This window comes from Bubalus kerabau, chromosome 21 (genome assembly GCF_029407905.1).
Source record: "Bubalus kerabau isolate K-KA32 ecotype Philippines breed swamp buffalo chromosome 21, PCC_UOA_SB_1v2, whole genome shotgun sequence".
Taxonomy (NCBI): Eukaryota; Metazoa; Chordata; class Mammalia; order Artiodactyla; family Bovidae; genus Bubalus; species Bubalus kerabau.
Window position 1 is genome coordinate 14060500 of NC_073644.1, and position 15846 is coordinate 14076345.

At 43.3% G+C, this 15846-nt stretch overlaps 1 protein-coding gene and 2 long non-coding RNA genes across 10 annotated transcripts in view; 2 read left to right on the forward strand and 1 right to left on the reverse strand.

Annotated features, from left to right (window-relative positions):
* CDH7 (cadherin 7) overlaps positions 1-10261 on the reverse strand; it is a 140265-nt gene extending 130004 nt beyond the window's left edge. The window contains exons 1-3 of one of the 8 annotated variants that reach the window (XM_055559408.1): positions 9000-9138; positions 7258-7383; positions 6973-7111 (exon numbers count right to left, since the gene is read on the reverse strand). Coding sequence is in view for 1 of the 8 variants with exons in the window: in XM_055559415.1 (XP_055415390.1) it covers positions 10071-10127 (57 nt within the window). In the remaining 7 variants the exon portion in view is untranslated. The other 7 variants (XM_055559414.1, XM_055559415.1, XM_055559412.1 and 4 more) reach the window with 7 other exon arrangements.
* LOC129636137 (uncharacterized) lies at positions 7735-9160 on the forward strand. Its single transcript, XR_008706681.1, has 3 exons — positions 7735-7880; positions 8481-8766; positions 9060-9160. It is a non-coding gene; the product is annotated as an uncharacterized LOC129636137 (long non-coding RNA).
* On the forward strand, positions 9468-14961 carry LOC129636136 (uncharacterized). The gene is made up of 3 exons (XR_008706680.1): positions 9468-9605; positions 14299-14415; positions 14796-14961. It is a non-coding gene; the product is annotated as an uncharacterized LOC129636136 (long non-coding RNA).
* The last annotated feature ends 885 nt before the right edge of the window (positions 14962-15846 follow it).

The following is a 15846-nucleotide window of genomic DNA, read 5'->3' on the forward strand; positions in this document are numbered from 1 at the left end:
GCTTACAGAACATGCCATATATAGTAGAAGGAAGGTGAACTGTATTAAACATGTTAAAATAGTCCACACAACTGGAAGAAACAGGTTGCATGGACTTGAAGCTCTAGTCAAATGAACATATTCCTATTAAAGATACTGCAATAAAGTTTTGAAATTTAGGATATTCCAGAATAGCTCCAAATACAGCTAACTGCTATGTTCTGAGAACCCCCCGGAAGGATAAACTATTACTGGAGCATATTAACTGCAGTCTGTGCACTGAATACCATTTCCCAGAATCCAGATCTCCCATCTGATGATCAAAAATGAATTTGGTTCATTTGAAAATCACTCTAGAAAGGCGATGGAGAAGACAATGGCAACCCACTCCAGTATTCTTGCCCGGAAAATCCCATGGACGGAGGAGCCTGGTAGGCTGCAGTCTATGGAGTCGCTAAGAGTAGGACACGACTGAGCGACTTTACTTCCACTTTTCACTTTCATGCATTGGAGAAGGAAATGGCAACCCACTCCAGTGTTCTTGCCTGGAGAATCCCAGGGACGGGGGAGCCTGGTGGGCTGCCGTCTATAGGGTCGCACAGAGTCGGACACGAAGTGACAGACTGAAGTGACTTAGCAGCAGCAGCTAGAAATGCGAGTTGTTCTACACTTAGAATTACAAGCAAGAAGGAACTTGGGGCAATTTACTGATATTCTGGTGAATGAATGACCCTCAGCTAGGTTGGAAGTTCTTTGTACACTGGTCTGAGCTAATCCACCTGAGAGACAAGTTACCTCCAGTTAAAAGAAGACAAGTAAACACTTAAACAAGGAAATGGTGTGCTGGTGTAGGGATTTGTCTATGCCAACCGGGAATCAGGGCCAGGCACTCCTGGTGAGTGGCCTTTAGTAGGAAGCACAGGGACCTCCTTCACAAACCAGGTTCCTGGGGATGGGGGAGGGGGGACCTAGGGCAAGAACACTGGAGTGGGTTGCCATTTCCTTCTCCAATGCATGAAAGTGAAAAGTGAAAGTGAAGTTGCTCAGTCATGTCCGACTCTTAGCGACCCCATGGACTGCAATCTACCAGGCTCCTCCGCCCATGGGATTTTCCAGGCAAGAGTACTAGAGTGGGTTGCCATTGCCTTCTCCGAAGTTTGATACTACTTATGTTCAAATTAAAGTTATTTTGTGATGTTTTCATTTTCATGTTATCTATAAAATGTTTCAGAAAACTCTTAACACTTAGTGAAACATTTTTTAACTTTTTATTTTGTATTGGGGTATAGCCAATTAACAATGTTGTGATATTTCAGGTGAACTGTGCAGGGACTTGGCCACACATATGCATGTATCCATTCTCCCCTAAACTCCCCACCCTATCCAGGCTGCATCATAACATTGAGCAGAGTTCCCTGTGCTATACAGTCGGTCCTTGTTGGTTCCCCACATTAAGTAGAGCAGTGCATACATGTCCATCCCAGACTCCCTAACCATTTCCTTCCCCCATCCTTCCTCCTCCCTGCTCCCCTCCACCATGAGATCATTCTCAAAGTCTGAGAGTCTGTTTCTATTTTGTAAGTAAATTGAATGAAAACATTCTTAATAGTTCTAGTCAGTGCCCAGACAACTACGTAGATTATAAAAGGAAGCATCTAGATGCATACAAACAATAGCAACAAAGTACTTTCTTAAAAAAAAAAATTTAATATTTTCTTTCCTAAAGCCACATTCTCTGTCATTCTTGTAAGTCAAAGACTGGTACTGGTATTGGATAACTGAGTTCACTCAGGATGTTCACTGATAAGAAAGAAACACAATCTGGACTGGAAATAGATCACATGACCCTCCATCATTTCCTGTAATGACCTTGGATCCCTTTGGGACTTCATGTTCCACGTGTGCAAAATGTGGGAGCTGAGCTATATCATTTTATAAAGTCTGTTTGTACAGCTAATTATATAAAATTGTTTTTGTTGTCTTTTTTTCAGTTATGGAAAAGTACACATTGTTAATAATTAAAGGTAAAGGGTAGAGTGATTAAGGAAAGCCACAGAAACATAAAGAAAGCATTTGACATATTTACAGAATCGAGCATGAATTTTACCAAGACATGTTTAAATTACTTTTTGCCTCTTGATTATTTATTTTCCATACAAGACTGTGGAGTGATGGAACAAGCTAGAACACATAAAACAGAGTGACAGAAAACACCATGAGTTATTTTAGTCATTGACGTGATAATATCTGCAGAGGAAAGATATCTGAGAATTCTATACTTTCTTATTTAAATCAAGGGTTTTAAGAGCAGTTAGTATTAACAGAAAACTTGATGAACAGGGATGATTTACCCTATTGCTGGATCCTAATATCTAGAACGGAAGTAGGCCCTGGAATTGACATTCAGAAAATGTTTATGGGATGTTTCTTTTCATTATAATCACTCTCATGTTTAATATGAAAACTTAACCATAGAAGTCAACATGGAAATCCTTGACTACTCTACCATGTTCAGAAGTCACAATCACTTTGAGAACAATTCCATTACATTTCTCTGCAGGATTTGAAGTATTTGCCAGTCTCTTGAGCCAAATTTTCTTTACTTTTCTTGAAGGTCTACAAGAGAGGACAAGCATACTTCAACTGGCATTGTGTACATTCCTGGAGGATGAAATTCTCTTTCATGAAGCAAATAAATGCCTCTAGAACACGCTTTGTACAGTGTGCTGGTAAACATCGGAAAATCACATATGAAGAGCTGTGATCTGAGTAGGGTGTTTCATGATATGTACATCAATACTTTGGAGAGCTACAAACCCTGCCAGGAACATACACTTGATAACAGGAGGAGGAAGTGGTGTGGCAAGGGTCAGATGTCCCCTTTCTTTACCTGTCCCCCCCAAATCCTTGCCTTGCTTTCCGAACAGATCTGGTTTTCGAGGTAAAGGCCAGAACAACAGCTCAACCCAGCTCACCCTCCCTGGATGAGTTGGGTTACCATGAAAGACAGGAAGGCCCTGAACCCTTAGGAAAAACCTTCCGTTATCTGCGGCCATCAAATAGAAGTAATTGAGACTTGCCCTTGAGATTTCCTGTCCATAACCTCACTATACAGGCTTCCCATCTTCACACAAATATCAACACGTCTAAAGGCACCAACCACAGTAACGTCTTTGCCACATAAAGGAACTTGAGCACCCAACACATTTCAATTGTTGACTTTTTGCACAATGGGTTAAACAAGGCCTCACGAATCTGTGTCCCAAAACAGAACTCTGCAACCTCCTTCCTCAGACGTCTGTGTCCTCTTCTCCCTTTCTTCTGCCTCCTCTCCTATCTCAGTTTCCTATACAGGCAGGAGTTAACCAGGGGGATGTTACATCAGAAATGAGCAGAGACCTCTGCGCCCAAGCTGTGTCACGTGCCAACATGTGTCCCGAGGAAAAACTTAAAAGAGTGGCCCTCTGGAAGGCTGGACTGCTGCCCGGGGTCACTATGACCAACTCAGAAAAAAAAGAGATGGTGCAGAAAAATAATGTATTGGCATACAGTTAGGTAATTTCTACAGATCTGCGTCAACTTCTGGACAGTTACAGATGTTCACCATTACAACACTGAGGACAGAAACAGCAGGAATAGGTTATCTCTGAGGAGAGAAGAGCTGAATAGAGGCCAAGCACAGACATTTCAAAAGCCAAAGCGGAGATGGCTACTGGATTGGTAATTAATCTAAAATCTAAAAACTCTGGGTAACATTTCAAAAAAAATTTTTTTTGCTCTGATATTTTAAAGCTAAAATTTGTCATTTTTAAAATGTGTAATGTTAGATCTTTTTTTTTTTTTTGCCAAACCAAAAATACATGAAAATCACGACAAATAATACTGTGATTTTTGTCAAAGGAATGCAAAATGAAGCCTCACAAAGGAAATCTTAAAAGGATTGGAGCAAAAAAGAAAAAAAAGAGAGGTAAGAATCAGTCAAGCGCTATTTACTAAATCAACATCGTTTATTGACCTGAAATCACTGTATCATGCTACTTTTTTGTTCCAATTATTTCTGTTCATCTAAGTGGCAAAGAATTATTTCCAAGTAGATAGTTTATTATTCATTTAACCTTAATACCTAATAATACTTTACCCAAACGAATTCATCATTATAAAATTTTCTTGGATTTTTCTGCTCCACTAATACCTCTGTGAAACTACTTTCAAAAATCAGATCAAGTGACCATCATGCTCTTAATCAAATGTTTGTTCAGACCTAAAAACAATGACTAAAAAAAAACCCTTCATAACAAAAAATGTATTTTTAATGCATCAATGAGCAAAAGGACAAATCTCACTCAGCCTGTTCCATCTAAATTAAAGACGGCATGCTAAAAACACTACAAGTAGTATAAAATGTATCCTATTCAACCACTCACATTAATATAGAACCATAAGAGTAGTTAAAGCACATGCCTAATTACCAACTAATTTATATTTGCTAAACTGCTTTTTTAAAAGGCACACAGGACTATCTGCCTTTGAGAAATAAGGAGCTATAAACCATGACTATCAATTATATTAAAAGGAGATATAATATTACTAGTTTAGGTTTTCTGGCACTTAGTTAAACTGGAAGTGTTTTTTGCAGTGCAATATGAATAAACCAATGGCTTACCTCAGTTTAAGACTCTATCCCATCAATTTCTCTCAATCATAGGCAAGAAACAGATGCTCAACCTCTGTGAGTCTGGAGTTGCATCAGATACAAGTCTTCTGCAACTGTTGTGAAATATACTTACTTCATAACACACTAATAGGTAGTATACTACTTACTGGTAATCTAAAAACTAGAAGACAGCCTGCTTCTCTTTTTAAAATGGGTCCAGTTTGGGAGGAAGTGGGACTTCCCTGGTTAAGACTCCACACTTTCCATGCAGGGGTGCAGATTCGATCCCTGGTCGGGGAACTAAGGTCCTGCAGGCAGCACAGCTCGGCCAAAAGGAAAAAAATAAAAAACATGGTCCAGTTCACAATTACGTGGAACATGACAGTTTCAGAATAAATTCAGTAATTTGCACTTTCTATAAAAACAAAGGTAAGAATGACATTTAAGGACTGCCAGTGAACTTGATAGAAAATAATCCACGAGAATCAGAAATCTCTAACAGGTAACTGCCAAACACCTTTAGAACATTCCCTGAGATGTTTTGTTGGATGGTTTATAAAACACGGTAGTACAAGAAATCACAGTTGTAACAATAACAAAATGGGAGAGAAAAAAAAAAATCTTGCTGCTGGCCTATTGGGAGGAAACTGTCATTTCCAGGATTGCTTTAAAGTCGAACTGCTGGGCTGATCAAAAATGTTGTTCAGTTTATGGGAAAACCTAAACAACCTTTTTAGCCAACCCGATACATTTTGACAAGCAACATGTTTTTAATGAATGCGTATGAAGACTGATCAACATCCATGTTTAAAAGTGGAAATGATACCACTTCACAGCAGTGGTCAGAGGATACTGTGACCGTATCACCATCGCTTTAAGCACAGCCTTCATGATTGAGCTCTGTAGTTTGGTGAAAGAAGCCTGCTCCCTTTTGGATACTCCTTGGGTATTAAATGTCATTATTTAAACTCAACAAGGAAAGACTGCCTCCTGATTTCATGTCTCCATTAAAGACCTTCATTTGCCCTTGCTTTCCCCAGGACTGCAGCCACCTGTCTCCACACAGGTCATCACTCTTGCCACAAAGGTAGAGTGGGCTGCTTTGTGAAAAGGATCATACTGTTCACTGTTAAGTTCACTTGTTTTTACAGTAGATTCACTGAATATATTTTGGGGAATGCAAAAGCGGGGAACGATCTGTTCTAACCTCCCCTTCATCAGTGAGCAGAGGCTATGAGTGACAACAGCAAGAAATCCAAGGGCAAGGAGCACTTCAAGAGCTATGACCATGCATCAGTTCCAACTATCACACACAAATAGAGCTTTCAGAGATGATATCTAAGACAGAGAGAGAATGAGGGTCATTTAGTGCTGAAGGAGGTAAACGCTTGCTTTTCTTGAGCATTCATGTTGGGGAAAAATAAATGAATCTCCAACCCACTCAAGAGGTAGAACCACAGAAGTAGAACCTAAGGCAGTCTTTTCTTGAAAACCAAGTCTACGGTTGTGCAGTGCCCAAGGTCACACAGCTAGTTACAGATGGAATTGGGCATGACTGAGATGCAATGATCATTTAAAGTATTTGTTAAATATTTCTCAATCTGATCATAAATATCCTTCTAATTTATTACCTTTAGAATTTACTCAAATTTTTAATATAACCATGAGCTTGAATTTTCAAAGTAGGGGACCATCAGGATTCCATTCAGAATGGACAAGAGAGAGGACAGAATGTAAGATACTCAAGAGATCTCTTATTCAGGATTCTATGTTTATATGTTACCAAAAACAGAGTGAGCACTACCCAATTTTAAAATTGCCTTTTCCCTTTGAAACAACTCTAGCATCCATAATAACTTCCTATAACACTGTAATGCTATGGTAGTCAACTATTTGCACTGATATTTGAATACTAGTCCATTGGCTGTTTTAGAAATTGGGTAAATTCTGATTTCTCAGGAAAATACCTTAGGGTATAAGAACATACATGGATGGCTATTTGCTTGTTGCTATAAATCCTGTATTTCAAGATGCTTCTCTGTTCCTAACTACCCATTATAATCATTCTAGATTTAATATTTCATCTTCAGCTTTTAGGATAGACATATACTGTCATTTGTTCCATCTCTTTACTATTAAAGTTTAGCATTAACTTCAATAATTTTAATACTGATGAAGCAGCCCTCTTCTTTTCTACTTAAAAGGTATAATTCTTTACATTTTAATTAGTAAGGCTGGGGACCTCTGTGATATGTGACTTCTCACATAAAGAAACTGTGATCAAACCCATTAGCTCCCTGGGCCAGATAACATTACAACCACAGACCACAACCTCCTACCGTTAACTGGCCTAAATATTCAGGCAGGGGCCCTGGAAATGAATCACACAGCCGGTAGTCTGCCTCTGGTTATCAGACATGGAATGAAAACTTCTCTAAGTGGATTACAGAGTCAATTTCCACGAAGCACAAATAACTTCTGCCATGGGTGAAAGGAATGAAAAAGAGAAAACAACCACTGTTTACAATTAACTAGAAGCAGCCTATGTAAATTACAAAGAAAGTGACAAAGCACAGTCCTTCTGAGCTCTTTATATAGTATCAAAATGGTCAAATCATACTTACAGGGTTTGTTTCTTTGTACTTTTACAACATATCTCAGTGGGATCAATTTTCACTTTTAATTTACCCTTGCATTTACACTGAGATTTACATGACTTCAATAAAAGGCAACATGTTTCAATAAGCAGTCTGCAAGACAGTCAAAAAGAAATTTCTACTAGAATGAAAATATGAAATGAACGTAAGGACATGCATGCCTGCATATTCATCTGCACTGATAATTTTGTCCGTGAGGAGTCTCGCAGAACCAGGGGGGGAATGTTTGCAGGGGTATCTTTCTGCAAAACCAGCAAATTCCCAGAGGAGGCACTCGAGTACTGCTAGTTACAGCTAGATCAGCTTTGCTTGTCAGAGGCTGAGGAGATGGTCACACACAGGACTCTGATCACATGCCTTCCTTGTCCTCAGCTCCCCTTCATCACCCCATTTAGAAGCAACTGAGTCCTTCATGCAAAGGAGAAAAGCTCCCATCACTGTCCTTTTGCAATCAACGATGGTGCCTTGGCTATTTTAGAAGTTTCTGAGACTCCCAATTTCAGCTAAAGGCTCTGAAGCTCTCCAAGCCAGTAAAAAACCTTTTTACACATGAGAGAGAGAATTGTGATGTGATAGGAGCTACTAAGGCAGTAAGTGCAAAATCTTATAAAATCAAAGAAGGATGGAAATCACTAAAGCATACCTGTTAACAACACTGAACAACTGATGATGCTTTACAAAAGATTTATAAAAGACTGACAAAGTGTTGAACTTGACTACAAAGATGTAGTCACTTCCTCATATCACTATACATTCTGAGAAGCTGTTATCAGCTCTGCCCTCAAAAAAACTAAAAAGGAGGAGAAACAGTGGGTGGATTTTTAGACCTAGGGAGGCAGAACAGTGACCCACTCAGGATGCACCCAATCCTCTCTCCTTCACTGGACACTAAAAACTAGAGTCAATTCAAGGGTAAACCACAATAATACAGATGCTTTACAATTACCCTTCTATAAGAAAGGGAAAAGCGCTGTGCTATTAAATCAATAAAAGTCTACTTAAGAAGAGGTGTGAGCCTGTCAGCCAATTGTTAACACAATTCTAATCACCTATTGCAGCCCTTAATTACAATAATATCTCAAGTTGTAAGAGCACAATGCCTTTTTCTTAAGGCTGCAAACCTTAATGGCTTCGAGCAGGGTGATGGTCTACACTACTGATTATTGTTTTCTTTATTTTTCTTTCCACAGACAGACTTTCACAGCTAGTTTTACCAGATAAGACTATTAAGGTTGGATGCTACCTAATTGCTTCTGCCACTCCACTTCATATGAAACACTAGCGGAACAAGCCAGACTTCTACAAAGTTGCCAGTTTGACTATCTGTCTCAATTCTTTAGCATTTTAATCCATACTGTCCCAAAGAGCCCCAAAAGGAAGAAAAGGATTCTTAATGGATTGCCCTTTATGTACTAACAAGAGAAAAGCTTGTGTAAACAAAATCTAACTAGTTTCTTCTTGAAAGAAGTAAATCTGGTGAGTTACTGAAAGCTTCCAATACAATTACTTTCTTCCTTAGCTCTTCACTACCAACTTGTCTTTATAAAGACACACTTAAAACTCTTCTGATATCGCTGCCGGACAGTGTATCATTGTGAACTTTCCTTTAAAAAACAACAACAAAAAAGGCTACTGCTTCCCCTAAACTCTTAAAATATACATTTTCGTGCTGTTAACTTGAAATTTTTTTAATGCATACTGTCACTTACCTCAAGCCATATATTAACATATAAGTTACTTTTTTTTTTTTTCTATTTTTCCCTATAAAGTTCTGCTTGTCTACTTTTGAATGCAAAATAATCTGAATACCTGCCGGGTTACAGGAATTATGAAGGAAGAGTCTTTACTTAAAGATGTTTCACCTAATAAGTGCTGCAATCAAGAGAAGATATTTCTTGCGAACGCGTTTTAAGTATATTCGGGCTTCAGTGCTCAGATCTCCAAAGCTACCCAGTCCTTTGCTTCACAGGTTCCCACCTGCCCACTGCTGGGTAATTCAGTACCAATCTCCACTCACCTGCACTATATCTAAGAAATCCTTGAGGCTAACGATGTAAAAGGTGAAGCCAATAAAGACCATAGGTCCTTCCTCGTGCATCCACCCTCAACCAGCCGTGGACCAGGTGCGCCCACGAAGTCCACCAGACAGTCAGAGAAGCAGGGCGCCCTTAGAACGACGCGCACCTAGGGTACCGCGGGGCGGAGAGGAGGCGGGATGTCTCGCAGAGGCCAGCCCTGCGGATGCAGGGCACCGGCAGAATACTAATTACAGGAAAAAGCCAAACACCCTTACAGGAGCTCCACCGTCCAGAAAGGTAAACGGAGTACACGCAGTCAGATGGACGCGCGGGCACACTCCCCCTCGCAGTCTCAGACCGCCGCAGAAGCCGGCCACCCGGCCAGCGCGGAGTTTTCCCCGCGTGTATCCTGGGTCAAAAACAGCCCCTCGTGCTCCCGGTGGAGGAAAGCGGACCGGACTGCGTGCTGCCCTGCACCCGGACAACGCCGGGATCTGCTCACTCAACTCGCCAACTCGCGTCGCACCCGGTGTCCGTCAGCACCAGCTTGCCGGGCCCGGCTCCCTTCGCCCGCCCGCCCTGCCCGGCGGAGCCGCAGATCAGGGCCACCGAACAGTAACTTGCGGACGCCAGGGAAACTCCGTGCGGATCTCCCCGCCCGCTTTCCGTCTGCCACGGAGTCCCGCTTCCCCGGGCGCACCGGAGGGCGCACTTGTGCCCAGCTGCGCCTTCCCCGGGCCCCCCGCAGGCGCACCCACTCACCTGGGGGCTCGCTGCCCTCTCCACGGCGTCCCGCGCCAGCCACCTGGGCGTTGGCATCCGAAAGGGCGCGCGCTCAGCAGCCGGGCGCCCGCGGGCTCCTGGGGACCCAGGGCGCGCGGTGGGGCGCACGGGGCGGACCCGCGGCGCCCGCTCGGCACCCGCTGCGGCCGGCGCCCGCTCCGATCACAGCCCTCTCCGCGGGACGCGGGCTGTGGGGACCCCGCGCGGGCCCCCAGCGCCCCGGTCCCGCCGGCTCGGCCGGCTCCCCGGGGTGGCTCAGACGCCGGGTCCGGAGCGAGAGAGCGAGCGGGCGCGCGTCCGGAGAGAGGGCGAGGGGGCGAGTGGGCGGGCGCAGAAGAGGCGGAGAGGACGCGCTGGGCCGGGCCAGGTGGGCGGGTGGCGGGGAGGAGCGGGTGGTCGGCGGCCGGCGCCGGCAGACAGCGCTGTGCGTGGCGGGACCCGGAGCCGCCGAGACTCCGGCACCTCCCGGAGCCCAAGTGAGGGCTCTTGGCACCGCAGCCGCTCCGCCGCCGCGCGCGCACCCTCGCGCGCGCACCCCCGCGAGCCCCTCCTCCACCGCCCTCCTGACAGCTCCGCGCAGACCGAGTCCTTCTCAGGAAAATCCAGAAGAGCGGTGGAAGTAGGAGGGGCAGCAGCCCATCCATCTCCAGGCGAGGTATTTGCATCTGAAAACGCCGAGCTGAAGGAGAGTTTGGAGAATTTTTTTTTTTTCCCAGCGCCCTCCCCTCCCCACCCCCAACCTGTCGCGGAAGCCGTGATCAATGGAGCTCCTGAGGCATGAAGGCAAAGTCATAAAACTAATCAGAACTTACAGTTTTCTTGCGTGATAGTTTTGCCCTTTCAATCTCCTCGGACTGCCCTAGTTCTACTTTCTGTACTTGCAGAAAATTTCTTCCCCTGCTGGGCTGGCTAATGCAAAACTTCCGAGGTGTGTGATTTACGCGCTGGGTGGGAGAGAGGACCCTCGCGAGGTGGGCAAGGGGGTCTAGTCTTTTTAGGACGCGCCGCCGCCGGTAGAGTTGAGCACGCTTTGTGTTCTTCTGCTCTGGTGCTTGATTTAGTCTGATGCCTAGCTGTTCCGTCGTAGGGGTGAGGAAGGTGAATAAATCGTTTCCAAGCGCGTTCGTTTTCATTTTTCTCATTCGGTCAATGGAACTGGCCCTGCGTCTCCCATCCATCTGTAGCAGAGATTCTCCAGATACCCGGCTTGTGGGCTTGGCTCGTCGGTGTAAGCACCTCTGCTTCCTGTATCCCTCAGGCACACTTACCCTCCCCCCAGTCCAGCTCCTCCAGTCCGCTTAGCTTGCTTCTTTTTTTTTTTTCTCTCTCTCTCCTCTACTTAGTCTTTAAAACTGGATTCTGTGCTAATCATTCTAACAGAAAACCTTTTTAAAGCGTATTCATTTCCAAATACCGCGGCTCGCTATGCTATTTACTTACAATTGCTTCATTTTAAAAGTTGTGTCTGCAACCCCAAACCTCTCCAGCTCCAGGTTTGCTTGGAGGACCATTTCACGGTCCATGTCCATTCAACTGTCAGCCATCTCTCAAACTCTGTACCTTTAGAACAGACCTCTTTATATCTTGCATAGATACCACCTTGGGTTTCCCAGGATGTACTTCTCTTTCAACTCCACCATCATCATTTTCCTGGTAGCCAGACATTAAACCCTGGCTTCATCTTGAAGGACTTTGACAGGATTTTCTCTGTGAAAATCCTCAATTATTCCAGCTAATGTTCACAGTCTAGAACTTGACATATTTCTGGTGGCCTTCCTTTGTGTAAATGAATTTGCTTCTGGGATGGGACCTATACTTATAATTGCTCTGGACCAAACGTTTAAGGAAAGCAAAGAGGAATATTCACTATGATTAAGACACAGCACATGTTTAACCCACAGCAAGTATTTGTTGAATACAAGAAGTGAATGGTTGTATCCCATCCAGTATTAACACAAGTCTGAGCCCACCTGCCAGTTTTTAACCAGCTCATTGACTGCCTGGAACTTTCATCAATAAGGGATGATGTGGGATCAGGAATTTGGTACTATACCATATATATTTATTAGCTTATTTTAATCAATGGCCACCACATGTGAAAAGGGAAGGAAATGGGGATTTTTTTTTTTTTTTGGTGTTATTTTGGTTATACTTTTCCTAAAATTGTCCTCGATTATTTATTTTCTGGTCCTCTGCATAAATACTGATCATCAGTTTGGGCTTTCATCCTGAACCAGATGTTTCCAGACTCCTTGCCTTTCTTTTTAAAAAATACCCTTAAACTGGCACCGAAAAGGGGACCACTTCAGGGCTTGAGAGTGTCTAACACATGGAAATGAATTGTCGGAGGAGACACACATGCTGACAAAGCAAGAAACTTTGGGAAGGGGCCCCAGGTGAAGAGCGGGTGGTAAAGGAACCCAGGAGAACTGCTCTCAGTCTCCAGGTTCATGGTGATGGGATTAGTTTCTGGGTGGTCTCTGGCGGATCATTCTGACTCAGGGTCCTTCCTGGGGGCACATGCATTGCTCAGCCAAGATGGATACCAGCGAGGATTCTGGGAGGTGGTAGGACATGTGACGTCCCCTTTTTACCTTTCCTGAACTCTTCCAGTTGGTGGTAGCTTCTTAGTTCTGTGCTCCTTACTAGGATCTCCTGTCGTAAGATGATTCATGGAAATAGTTATGACGCTGCCTGGGCAGGGTGGGTGGTTTTAGTCAGTGTGCTTCCCCTAACAGAAACTGTAACCTTGACCTAGATTCTAGACGGAGTGAGTTACCCAGAATACTAGTTCTGGTTCTGTCCTCATAGAGGGAGATCTAGGTTCCTCTCCAGCCGAGTGCAGTGTAGAAGGCAAGGGTAGGAACAGGGGGTGCTTCAAACAGTAACTGAGGTACATCTATTCATCTGGGGAGGTCCTTTTCCAAGGAGGAGGTGCTTAAGCTGAAACATGGTGATGAGAAGAAGTTGGACTTGAGAAACTCTGAAGGAAAATGGCCTGGGCAGAACAAACAAGGACAAAGGTCTGCAGAAGGTCTGGAGAAGGAAAGAGGCGAGTCTATTTGAGACACAGAACACAATGCAAGGGGGAGAGTCAAGATGGGTTATACTGGAGTGGTGGGCAAGAGACAAATGTTGTAGCGTCTTCTAGGTCCCTAGAAGGTGTTTGTGTTTTATTTTTAGGAGGAAGCCCAACATTAGGAACAATAAATAAAGGAAATATTCCACAGGTTTACACTGTAGTCAAGTCCAAGGACATGTTTTTTAGATCCTTTCTCCTTTTCCTATAAATTTTGGTTAATTAGAGAACCTCGTTTCCTGAGAAACACAAATAAAAAGACACTGTACTAGATAAATCCCAAGATGATACCAAATGTTTAAGATTCTATGACATACAAACATAAGTCATCACTGCAGATGCTTATTTATGAAATGTCATGCTTCCATTATTTCCAAATTTATGCTTTAATATTTATATTCTAATATAGAACAATCTCTTAAAAATCCTCTCAGTTGAAGTTATTCTTTACTGTCATATAATGTACACAAATAAATATGTCCCCCTTTCTTTCCTACTTTAAGAAAATACTTTCAATGTACTTTCACTCTTGATTAAATCAATAAAACTCTCTTTTGGAGAAGGAGGAATCAGAAGAGGTAAGAGAACTTTGCCATAATTCCTGTTGCTGTGGAAAGTATTTTCCTACACGTCTTACTTCCCAAAGCAGATTCAGTGCAAAAGTACAAGGTTTCTGATGAGATTGATGGTTCAATTATATTCATATTCATTTCATCCTGATCTTACTCTAAAACCGTGGCTTGAGTATCTGGCAGCTGAGGGCAGAAAAGAGCTAATCATGAGGTCTGCACAGTTCCACCAATTCTGGGGAGCCCTGGGCAGGAAAACATAGATGTGGCAGAAGGTAAGAAGCTCTCACATAAGGCAAGCTCTCAAAAAGGTCATTTATAGTTTCCTGTGAAAAATCTCTCCCCGATATAAATGTGTGGATAATCATAAAAATGTATCTTTTCATTATGTGATGCTTAGAGTTTTCCTGAGTATGTCTATTCATCAATCTGGTTCATCTAATTAGGTTTACGTGCATTTTCTAGAAAGGAAAGGACTAAGTAGGGCAGACTCCTAGATCTTTGTTGTTCTTTACTAACTTGTTAAATAGTAACTGAATCCCTGCTGTCCGATCCTTAGTCTAGAGGTTGAGAACACAAAGGTGAAGGTGCAGTTCTTAACTTCAGGAACCTTCCAGCCTGTTGTGAAAATAAGAAGGTGGACATCTCCCTACACCACGATGAGCATTGTGACGAGGTAAACAGAGCATCGGGCGTGGGAGCACATAATATGAACAAAAAGTCTAAAATGGGAAGAGCCAACATTTGGGTTGTACCCTGAGAGCAATGTGGGAGCATGAGGAGCTTTATGACGGGAAACTGTGATGCTAATTCCACAAGAAGACGACACCCTGGCAGCTGATTTAGGTCAGCCTGGCACTGAAGGTGAGGAAGTGTTTAGGGAATTACTGTAGAAACCCAGGTGAGAAAAATAGTAGCCTGGATTCTAGTTCTGGCATTAGTGCATGAAAACATCTTAGATATAATCAGAAAATAGAAGTAGATTTAAAGATATCTTGAATGCTGCTTCTGCTGCTAAGTCACTTCAGTTGTGTCCGACTCTGTGCGACCCCATAGACAGCAGCCCTCCCGGCTCCCCCGTCCCTGGGATTCTCCAGGCAAGAACGCTGGAGTGGGTTGCCACTTCCTTCTCCAATGCGTGAAAGTGAAGTTGCTCAGTCGTGTCCGACTCTTCGCGACCTCATGGACTGCAGCCCACCAGCCTCCTCCATCCATGGGATTTTCCAGGCAAGAGTACTGAAGTGGGGTGCCATTGAATGCAGTTATCAATAAATGCATAAGTGATCATGGAGAGAATAAAGATGTTTGCTAGGATTAGCATCATGATATCAGCACACACACCCCGACCCCTGACAACATCTCATTGGTGACTGTGCCCCTCACAGGTACTAGACACGGTAAATCCGAAGTATGCAATGACACAATTTCACTGCTTAAGATGTTCCCAAGGGCTCCTTGAATATTATTTAAGCAGTCATTCTGTCCAAAAGTGAATACTTGGATAATATACTATTTAGTTAAGGGGCTTGAAGACATTCACAGAGCAAGGGAGCTGCTGAGACAGCATAGAAGGCAAGGATGTCTAATGAGGTCTAAGGAATTATCTCCTTAAATGTTCTCCAGGGTGAGGAGAGAAGAAGAAGTGGTGACAGAGGATGAGATGTTTGGATGGCACGACCGACTCAATGGACATGAATCTGAGCAAACTCCAGGAGATAGTGAAGGCCCAGGAAGCTCTGGCTGCAGCGCACAGGGTCACAAAGAGTTGGACATGACTTAGTGACTGAACAACAACAAGGGTGAGAAGGAGGCCAATGGACCTTTCAGGAGCCATAGTAAGAACAGTAAGCACACGGGACTAAGATCTCATTGAAAACCGCCATCAGGCTGAGTGGTCCAAGATCTCATATTAAGCAATAAAAGAGCCCAAGCATGAAAAACCTTGATAGCATAAATAAAATGAGAAAGAAGAAAACCAAAAGTTCTTTGCAAACTCACCTACACTAAGATGCATCCCAGCAGGTGGTACTCAGATTTCCGGGGTGATGCAATGATGCAGATGGACCAATACTGAGTTTTCCATTCCCTTCAAATATACAGTATGGAG